At 34.7% G+C, this 11,447-nt stretch overlaps 1 protein-coding gene across 2 annotated transcripts; it reads right to left on the reverse strand.

The window, feature by feature from the left end:
• Positions 1 to 330: 330 nt before the first annotated feature.
• Positions 331 to 11,265, reverse strand: LOC126925985 (protein Smaug homolog 1). Of its 2 annotated transcripts, none has more exons than XM_050742018.1 (9): positions 11,100 to 11,265; positions 9,176 to 9,512; positions 8,781 to 9,099; positions 8,452 to 8,696; positions 8,257 to 8,349; positions 7,816 to 8,187; positions 7,558 to 7,717; positions 7,190 to 7,442; positions 331 to 7,109 (listed from the first exon to the last, which is right to left on the reverse strand). In XM_050742018.1, exons 2-9 carry the CDS (start codon positions 9,387 to 9,389, stop codon positions 6,942 to 6,944), a joined length of 1,824 nt encoding a protein of 607 aa, XP_050597975.1. In that variant the 5' UTR covers positions 9,390 to 9,512; positions 11,100 to 11,265; the 3' UTR covers positions 331 to 6,941. The 2 variants fall into 2 exon arrangements, with proteins under 2 accessions (XP_050597975.1, XP_050597966.1); XM_050742009.1 differs by having other exon boundaries at positions 8,257 to 8,367.
• Positions 11,266 to 11,447: the final 182 nt, after the last annotated feature.

Consider the following 11,447-nt stretch of genomic DNA (forward strand, 5'->3'; position numbering starts at 1 on the left):
CAATCCGCCATTATCACATCAAACGGCTAACAACATTTCGTTTGCCACATTAATACGTTACCACAGATTATGACAATTGCAGACCTTACAGTGACTCACATTAATATTTTTGGACATCTCAAGAATTTTGAGAATTATTCAGCTTATTATTTTTTATTTGGAAAAACTATGTGCGTTAGACGAAGAAAACATATATTTATAACAACTACGGTAGTTCTAATATACTTTAAAAAAACAGTTGACTAGTTGATTATTAGAAACAAATACATAGGAATATTAATGCCACATTAACGTCACTGTACATATAAAGAGAAGAACACAACCATCAAGTTGTTTGCGTATGAAAAATTTTTTATTGAAAAATGTTCTTTCACGCTACAACGTCAGTATACCTTCGTCTATTTAACGTTATAACAGTACAAAAATTGCATTTTTACAAGTTATCCAGCTTACGTGACTAAAATATCCCAGTTAGCAATCTGATAATTCAAAAGCTACGTTTCTTAATAATTAACAGAAGGCGCCGTGTATAGCAGAGGCATTCTTTGGCCAAAACGCAACATACCAGTCTCAATTGGAATTCATCCACCTTCGATAGATCAATCGGATTGATAAATTCATCTACAATGTGCATCTATCTCGTCAAATATCGACGAAAACTCTGTCTCTCCTGCTTAATACCCTAATAGAATCGGCGTTTGCTTTACGGTTCGCTGAATTTGCTACTCGAAATTTCATCCGGGTCGATACGCCGTCTCGTCGCGCACATACGCGCGACTTGGAAACAGGAGAATCAAAGAGAAAACAACAACGAGGAAAGAAAGGAAACAAAAAGAAAACAAAAGAGAAGTGTCCCGTTTCGTTCGAACCGTAATGCATAAACGACCGAATCGAACGCAATCGACAAGATACAAAAAGCTACTAAACACACTCGAAGTGCTTCGTACATGAACTTGTTAAAATTGTCAACATGTCAAATAGTCGCGTTCGTCGGCCAAAGCACACCTAAAAAAAGAGCAGAAGCCCTTCCAACACGAGGAGGCGTTACATTTTCACGCGTGATTACACACAGATCGTCTTTCGATTCTTTCAGCTGCTCCTGTTTCGCATAAACGCGTTTCTAAAGCGCATCTTCCGCTTTTGCCTAGCTTCTTTCTCTCGTCGAAGCAAATGTCAGTCGATGGTTGTTTATTTTGCTACCTGGGTTATCGTCAATGACGCTTTATTTCGGCCGGAAACTTGCTCTTTTTTGTTCTTTTTCTTTCCTTTCTTTAATATATACGCTGTTAGCGAAAATTTATTTTCTTCCATTATTTACGTCCTTCGAGACGACGAGTTCTTCGGCTACATGTTCTCACTTTTTTTTTGTCCTCTCGACCTCGTCGAGATACACACTACGAGTACGCTCTAAGTATGTAGACTACGGATATTTATGCAAATTCATATTTTCATAGTAATATAATCAGAAGAACGGAACATAGATTAGAAAATCGTTTCAACTATGAAATATTGTAATATATTGTACATGTGCATTTTGTGTATTTTCGCACCTTTACATTTCCTGTAGATGCATAAAAATCCGCAGTTGAGTTCTAAGTAGTCGATCACCTGAAACGCAAGCATCCGGCCAAAGAGTATATCCTGTGCTATATAGCGTTTTAATAACTCATTTGTCCCCGCGCCGGTACAAGAGATCATATCTCTGAAGCGGATTAAAAGCAAATGCAACGAATGGATAAGCATGACGACTGATCATCGAGTGTCAAACGTCTGCATCTGTAATGTGACGGCCTGTCGTCTTGGCCGCCATCTTTGGACAACTCTGGCTGGTACAAATATCGGAGAATTTGAAGCTTTCACAAATTGATTTCTTACCGATCGAAATTACCAAAGCATTTTCCGCGTGTATAGAGCATCCTTTTAGAAGAATTCTTTGATAGCGTTACAGCCAACTTTCTCAGAAATTTCATAATATACTGACAAAGCTGGCTAACTCTATGAAGGATCTAAAAAAATATAAGTATTTGTGTCTTAGATGGAGGCAAAACATAGCGCGTAATGTTAAGGTGGACGTTTGGAATGATGAAATTAATGCATCAAAATCTTCCAAAGGCGCATGCTACGTTCTACTTGTTCCTATGGGAACTGAACCAAATTTGAAATACGCAGTTCAACGATTTCGACCTTATGATCTATCAGTCCCCAAGATGTTTACTCCAAATTCTATTTAGATATCTTTTAACTCTTGATTTAACTGGGATATCCAATCTACAACATTCTATATGACTAGAGAGCCCTTCTTGAATAAAATGTTTCATCCAACATCTTTTTCCTTTTCCATCTGTTAAAATATGCAAATATTCGAAGCGACCCGTGTCTTTTAAAACAAGTTATATATACAGCCTATTATGATATAATCACTAAATATTCTCGAATCGATATTATTTAACGAAGAAAGATAAAGGACGGCGCAGGGAAGTAAAAATAAAAATCGCAGATAATAGTTCTTAATCGACGAGGGCAGTACAGTTGGTTACATGTTCGTTGTTGAATTTGATTTTTAGACATGTCGTTGAAACGCACATGTTTTACTCTACAAATATATAAAAAAATATAGAAGAAAATTAAAAATAAAAAAATTTTCTTTTTAAATATAATTTAAATTTTATACGATGTGGAGGTAAAGTATTCGCACATCGTATTTTTCCAATCGACTTATATCGATAACGAAATCTCGTAACGCCAGGAAATCGTCCTTTCAAAAAGGCACTGCACCCGAAAGTCTCCAGAATTTCAATGGTGAGAATATAAATTTAACATCGTCTTATCCATTCGATGCCATCGAATCGCAGTAAGCTGTGCTTCTGCCGAAAGCCACCGCACCAGTTATCCCTCATGACTATATGAGGGCAAAATTTATGGAATATTGTCCACGATATATAACGACAACGTAAGTACTATAAGTGCAACGTTCCCTTGGTATCTCGTTTATGCGCATGATGTACACGATAACTGCTTTGCCTCGTATCAAGATTGGCTTCGATGCAGGCGATTTTGTTCGTAATCGTGGCGCCAATAGGATTCGACAGGTTCGAATTTTTAATGATTAGATTGCGAAGGTTTATCCATTTACGAGAAATTTAAATATATGAAAACGTAGAGAATGCATACTATAACATATATATATATATATATATGAATGTACAAAATATCTATAGCAAAGTATGTAATATTTAAAAAGTAGAACAAATTTCAACATAAGTCCTGCGGTCAGTCGTATTTGTAAAAATCTGAATAAACGTTCGCAATCTACTAATAATCTAATGCACGCGACCGTGTGACCTTAATATTGAAATATACACGGTATTAAACTGTGGAATCGCATAGCGTCACTTTCGCAAGAAATATCGCATGGCTCGTTAGCATCGAAACCTGGCAAACAACAATTTTCTAAACAAAGACAGGGCGTCGACAAACGTATCGGATTTCGTATTCCTCGTTCTTTTCTCGTTCGTTTGTGATCGTTTCAGCGGTCGTCGATCTTTGGCAGAATCACGCTTTCGTTACATTTCTCTATCTCTTCTTCTCTTTCTTTTTTTTTTCCTTTTTTTTTTTTTAACTTTTTCTCATAAACACATCATGCATGTTCGCTCGATGCGGATAATATCTCTTTGCGTTTCTTAGCTAGTTCAGGTCCTGCCCTTTTTAAAATTGATCGCTTTTATTTAGATACTGCGTTTCAGTATGAAATAATAAATCCTACGTTGAACGAATTTCCTGAAGTCGTTTGGAAGCAGTCTTTCAGCTTTTACTTTTGCATGCGTTAACGCTAAAGTCGTCGTATATATCTTTTTTATCGTTTGCTTTCTTTTCTCTCTCTAGATCTTTCCTCCTATTTTCGTTCTTATCTTCTATTTTTTATTTTATCGTTTCTTATCTTTTTTCATTTAAAGATTTTAAATCGCGCGCGCTCGCCCTTGCTTTCACTTTTTATCCTTCATTCGTTTCTTTTCTTTCTTTTGTTTTCCTTTCCCCGTTTTGCGCAACTAAATGTACAAATAATATCTATACACATTTAAAACTGATAGAAATTAGAAATTGTATTCACGTTTGACTAGCTTTTGACCGTCTCTCCCGAAAAATTATTACGTGTCCGTCTTCTTGTCTATATACGAAACATCTCTGGGATTCTAGTCGAATATACGTAGTGTCCGTCTGTGTATACGAGTGTTTATGTATGCATGCTATATGTACGTGTATATGTATACGTGAATAGGATGAGCGTATACGTAAAATCGTATATGAAACTCGATTCTTTCGTCAATTTGTTCTTTTTTTTTTTCACAATTATAGAAGGGGGGAAAGAATATGGGGGATGAATGATCACCGCAAAATATCGTATCGATTGATCGTTCCTCTAATCTGTTTCGTGTAGACGATTTCTTTTTTCATTCAAACAGGCTAATTAATTAACCGAGAAATCACCGCGCGCCATTACGTAGATTCATGATCCTAATAAGAGTATGATCATTAGAATAAATCGTTATAACCTAGATATATAGCTAGCAAATTACTCTCTCGTTAACTTGATATATATTCTCACATGCACGCACATACAAACGTATTCTCTTCTTCTCCCGCCCTTTCATCCAATTTTCTCTTTCACTCGATTTGTTGTCTTCATTCTCTCTTTCCTCTCGCGCTTCGTTCTCTAATTCTTAATATTTTGACAGGTTTTTCCTTCCACAGTCTTCCAATTGTTTTTATTCACGCGGCCGTGCAGCTGTTCGAGAATTAAACGAATGTAGAAACGCCCGAAATTCACCACTCGGCTCACGGCGCGTGAATTGTTCAGTCTTTCGTTTATATATTTGTTTTTTTTTTTTTTGCTTATTTGTTTGCTTGTCTCGTATATTGTTTATCGATACGTTATATCAGTTTATCGCTAATACTATTATATTTAGTTATTAAATTTAATCTTTCCCGTATCTTTACATGTTCCTTTTTCTTTCTGTTTCTCGTTCTTTCATCATAATCATCACCATCCGTTTCATCTTTTTTCTTTCTTGTATTTCCTTCTTCCTCCCTATCCTTGTTGCACGAAAAATATTATGCTACGGTTTTACTCGCGACGTAATTACGGTTAAAGTGCTAATAAGTGCATATTTATAGAGTAGTATGGTGTACGCTTATAATTTAAAGCCACAGATTTCGATGTCGCATCATGAAAGCATAATGCAAGTTTTTCTTTTCAGTTCTAACATTCCTCGACTCGTTTCGCTACTTGTGTATATTTAATTATTTAGTCTTATACCCTTCTTAGCGTTCGTTAGCACGAGACATATACCTTTTTAAGGCCTTAAAAAATCCGTTTATTATTAATAATCTCTTCGTCTTCTTCCGCTACTCCCTCTCTCTTTCCTTCGGTACTTCCTATCCTCTTCTATTTATAGTTGTTAACTTCGACTTTAAAAGAAGAGACACGTGGTAACTCTCTCTCGCTTTCTCCCTTATCTTCTCCCTCGCGTAAGAGTATAAAGAATCACGAGATCTGTGCGCAAACTACAAAGTACACACACCGCTGCATGTCATCTTTTTCTATTCTTTTTTCTCCAACAATCGTGATTGCGAAGGCGAATTTAGAACGTGTACATGCGATTAGTCTCTTAGCTTTCTTCCTTCTCTCTCAATGCATGTAACGAAGTAATATTGTGTATTATATCTTTTAAGTATGATTTTCCATTTCCTCTAAGGAGAACTATACAGTAATAATGACGATAGCGGGGAGAGTATAATATGTTATAGTATTAGCAGTACTCATAATAGTAAGAGTAGTTGTGAGGGCTACTTGTAGTAGGGTAATGGTAATAGTAATAGCATAGCTGATAGATGATAATAGTAGAAACAGTCGTAACGATAGGAGGGTAAAAATAGCAATAGCGTGAAAGCATATTAATAATGGTGTTAGTGGTCACCCGGAGAAATGGTAGTAAACAGTAGCAGTAATAAGAGTTTACATAGTAATAATTGTAGTAATAACTATAATAATGATGATAATAGTAATAATAATATGACAAGCAGTAAAGACAATGATGAACATAATGAGAATGACGGTGTGGCGAATTAGCTATCGGCCGGAATAGTAATAAACGATGGCGATAGAAAATAGAGTAATAAGTAGTAGCAATAGCGGCGGTGGCAATAAGAAAGTAGAACGGAGAGATAATTATCGTAGAGTAATGTTAAAAAGAAGTAAAATCAGTCAGTTCGTTAAAATGAATACATTAGTATATAATGTGCCCTGGCGCTTAGAATCAGACAAATTCCATTTCCCGAAATGGATAACACACGAAAATAATAATATTGCAAACATCGCACAATTAGTGTGGTGTACCTTTTTCGTCCCCTTTTTTTTCGTTTTAATATATGTTATACGTTTTTTTATCCGCTTCCCATAAAATTCTATCTCATATGTGTATACATATATATTCTTTATATAATACATTTATATAGATGCAGCAATTAGTCAAGGAAAGAATCTATCTTCCTAATAGCATTTGGCTTGCCAAATTCTGTCAGTTTCAATTAAATAGTATAATTGCATCAGATATAATAAAAAATATTTTTTTTTAGTTTTCCTTCGCGTGTCGTTCTGACATCGCAAAACTGAGTTTTCTTGGTGTAAATGTCTCAAATGTTGGACATTTCATTTGGTAGGGCTATTAAAGCGTGAGAATGCATGCACGTTTTATACGTGCTACTTGTCAGTATTTATCATTGCTATCGGAGTCTCTTTACTCTCGCAAAATGTAAGGGCGTCAGTCTTGCCTTCGACTTTGAAAGAACGGAGCTCGGACACATATGTCGTTTTATAATTTTTCTGTTTTTAACAGGACTTACTTACTGTGTAGATCCAGTCAACGAAAAAAACAAAGAATTTATTAGGCCTCACCGAAACCACCGATTGCTTGTTCCGTCATTCTTAAACAAAGAGATTCGAGACGAGAGTTGATTTCTGGCTCCGTTGTTTCGGACGCGTTGTTGTTACTCGGGCTAAGAAAATGATCCCTCGGTGCACTGTATGTGCGTTGTAACGTTCTTTGTAACTGCTAAAATGTGAATAGAAATTAATTTTTCTCATGAAAAAGCTCGCATCTAAATGCGAGATTAAGCTTAATAAAAAACGTACCTGTAAACTGGATTCTTGTAAACTAGGTCGCTTTTTGGTCGCGTGGACTGGACGTAAAGTATTCTGATTTACGCTTTGGTTCTGATTATTTTGTAAATATGGTGTAGATATACTGTTTCTGTGAGTGCTAACCACAAAAGAACTGTTTTGCGGATGTGTATTATGGATGTGTCCTAAGTTTAAACTTGGTTTTCTATTGTGCTGCTGGGGGTTACAGTACCTTCTATTATTGTAGCCATAATTATGTTGCCACCTGAAATTTTAATTGTACGAATGTTAATTGTATATCCAGCTATTTATTTCGAACTTTATAATTATCACGATATCAAAAGAAAATTATTTCTTTTAGTTATTCCTCTTTTTCTTACTTTGGAGTTGGTCGTGGATTTCCAAGTCTACTGCGCCATTGTTGTACCTTCTCCTTTTGATTTGGAGTAAAGCAATCATGCTGCAATACTTTCTCTAATATGTTAATACAAGCGCATAAAATACCGTCATCCACGCTATCCAGTGCCAACCGGCTACACACTACAAAACAAACAAACACGACGTGTTAGAATATTCTTGTTATCTGGTACATATCATATTATCTTGAAACATTACATTAATAATTACGCAATACTCACGTTTTCCAAGAACCTTGGTGAATTGTGCAGGTATATCCTGAAGATCATTTTCTTGGCTGGGTTTCATGGGAGTAGCTAAGATAGTTTTTAATTCATCGATCGTATTAACCAACACTGTCGGACCTTGTAAAAACGAAGCTGATTGTGTATTATCGCGCGTTGGTTGTAATAAGTCTTTCTCTAAATTTAGAAGTGTTGTATAGCGTTGTTGCAATTTTGCGATAGAAAGAGCCAATTTATGTCGGGCCCCTTTCGTCACGCCTTGTTCTGCTAATTGTTCCTCGGTTAACTGAAGCATTTCTTCGTAACTGAGAGTAACAAATAGATAACTATATTTATGAAGGCGTAAAGTTTTAAGCCATGATGGGACATCTGAGAAATAGATAATATGTTACTTTTCTTATCGATGAATTGTAAATTTATGAAATTATATATACGTACCTCTCATACCACTAGCAAGCGATCGGGTAGATGTTTCATCTAAACGCCCTTCGCTGCCGCTACTTGCGCAAGAACTTTGAGGACTCAATGGGCCTAATCCAATAAGATTGCCTGTTTAGAAACCGACAATTATTCAAATAAAATAAAAGTATAATCGAAATACTCTTGTTAATATTAACTTCAAATTAATCTAACTTGTATGATCTCCAGATACGCTGAAGCTTCGTGGCTTATGTTTAGTTGTACAATTTATATTGTTACTGCGATCAACAACTTCTAGATGATGTGATGGAGCAACGGGTGGTGTTAAACTGTTCGATCGTCGTTGACGAGTTACAGGTGGAGGAAATTGCAAATTGAAGGCAGTGCCTGGTTGTGTGCCAAATAAACTTGTCTGTTCACTTTGCTGTTTAGAATTTCGCTGCCATGCATTATCCCATCTAAAATAAAAGTAAATAAAATTAATATAATAAATATATACATAAATATTATACATAAATATTATACAACTGTTTCTAATTCACCTAATAGTAGTACTAGTGTAATCTTCGAGACTTTGTATTGGTGGTGTACCACTAATACGTTCTTCAAGATGTCGAAGCCACTGAGTCAAGGAACGTCTATCTTGACTAGTTATAGCTGGATGAATCAAACAATAACTTAACAGTTGTTGTGTTTGTTCGGTAAATTGCCCTGTAGTTACACAATGGCTCACTAATTCTGGTATTGCTACTAAATAACATTGTTTGCACTCTATATTCCCAGGCCTTAATAATGGCAAATGTGTTAGAAGTTGATTTATAGCAATTTCTGTTGATTCTGATAGCAATGAGTTAATAAATGCTACAACAACATTTTTGATAAAGATTATTTACATTTGTAGACTCTTAAATTCGTTTATACTAATTATAAAAATTACCTGGATTATTAGCATTTAGTTCCTGTGTGTCTAATTCAGAAACGGAGTGCAAGGAATGTTGCACTGCTTGTGCAAGAAACCTTGCTTGAACTGCAGGAATGCGACGAAGTAGTGCATATAAAACTACAGTTTGCTCACACTCATTCCATTGTGAGAAAACTCGAGTTAATTCACCAACTTGTTCACAGAATAGAGCACCGGGTGACCACTTCATTTTTAACAGTGCTTTAGTGATAAGGAGCAAATATTAAAAGCTCCAATTCTTTTTTGATTATTCAGATTACGATTCAATTGTGTTCCAATAATATTTAAGCAAAACCAGGTATATGCCAGCACTCTGTATTAAATATAAAGGATATTTACATTTTTAAGATGTATTCTATGCAAAATAATTTATTAGGAATTTAACCCTAATGTTCTCCCAGAATCTAAATGAGGATTATATTTTAATAAATATTATTAAGATGTAAACAGTTATTAAATATTTGGCTTTTACTATTTTTTGTGTATTCTAAGTTTTTCATGAATTGGAGAAGAATTATTTGATACACAAATAAAGAAGAAGTAAGGAGAACAACAAAGTTAAATATTTAAAAATAAAATTATACAATATATCAAGGACAATTTAATTCATTTGAAATTTATTGCTAAAATATTGTTCTAATACCAATACAATACATTTTTAATATTAAATTCAATAGGGTAATGTTAATAATGATTTTATATGAATATATACATTTATTTGTATGTAATATATAAAAAAAATCTTATTATATACATACATGATAGAATTGCATGGTTAACTAAAATACATCTTTAAAAACTATCTTTATATTAACTGTATTATAATACTCAAATAGCAAGAGTTGCAGAAATTTAATTATTAATTTTTATATCTTAAATCATCCATAACTTTATCGTTTTAACCTAGTATCATAAAATTAATATTTAACATAAATTAACATATCAACTTTCTAGAACAGTGAAAGTGTGCAGCAAGTAAAATCGAACGCCTAATATTAATTAGTCTTACAAAATTATTATATTAAACCTACTTGTATTTATTTCAAAAATAAAACTTATAACGTACAACGTACCATAAAAAACAATAACAATAATTTATTACAATTAGGTACACTAAATATACCAAATAATTTTTTCACCAACTATAATACTGTAAACACTATTTTAGTTTTCGGAAAAAGAAATATATTAATTCTGTAATATCGAATCGTCGGATTTTTTCGGTCTTTATAGGCGTATAACTAAGTCTAATGTCCAACATAACCTCAAAATATCTGTGTACACTGCATCGATATGTAGGTACATCGATAAGAATTCCACTGAGGTCAAGTTTGTTTACCCCGCGATGCGTGTGTATTTATAGCTTTCCTGTTACGATCCATTCGGCGGTGCAATGGCACCGTGTGCGAGACTTTACATGCTCTAACACTGATAGATAAGATACGATTCTTTCTACGGACAGAAATAACGCAACTGTCCATCAAAGTTCCACCAAAGGCTCTAAGACTCTCATATGATAAAACTAAATGTTTCTTAGAAAAATTTCATTTTGTATTTCCGTAGAATTCTTCGAGTCGCTTTCGTCGGTACCGCTGCTATCTTTGTATGCGTGGGATAGTAGGGGGGAAAGGACAGAGAACGAACAGAGAAAAACAAGAGAATAAAAAATAATTCGTTTATGTATTAATATTAATCGATTTTCACAGTAAAACGTATATGTAGTAGAATTATCGAAATTGTCGCGAAATAGGTGAAAGGGATATTCTATAAATGTAACAAATATATTGCTACTGTGCGACTAGCACTCGGCCATTGAGCCGAACAGCAAACAACAAATTGTATGCTGAAATCGGTCAACGCGCTTATGCTATATAATATAGCTACATATTGATATAATTACCGTATGCAAGGCTGGAGGTGGCTGTTCCACAAGTTCGTTGTGCCCCTTGCAAAATAACAACAATACACAATTATAGCATTTTAGACGACGTCGAGTTAAAGGAAACATGTATCCACCATGCGGTATGGTGGGCTTACGTGACCACACTGGTTCGTCGTCGCAACTCGTTGCAGAACTTCACCTCTGCTATTGGACCACGCTCGAATGGTAACAACCAATCGCGTTATAGCTTGGGGCGCGGTTCATTTGTGTCTCAAATGTACGTCGATTTTGTTTGGCTTTTTAGTATGCGTTCAAAATTCAATTAGGTTTCTTTTTATATAGTGTATATTTATTAATAAACTGAGG

The sequence above is a fragment of the Bombus affinis genome, chromosome 2 (genome assembly GCF_024516045.1).
Source record: "Bombus affinis isolate iyBomAffi1 chromosome 2, iyBomAffi1.2, whole genome shotgun sequence".
Lineage (NCBI taxonomy): Eukaryota > Metazoa > Arthropoda > Insecta > Hymenoptera > Apidae > Bombus > Bombus affinis.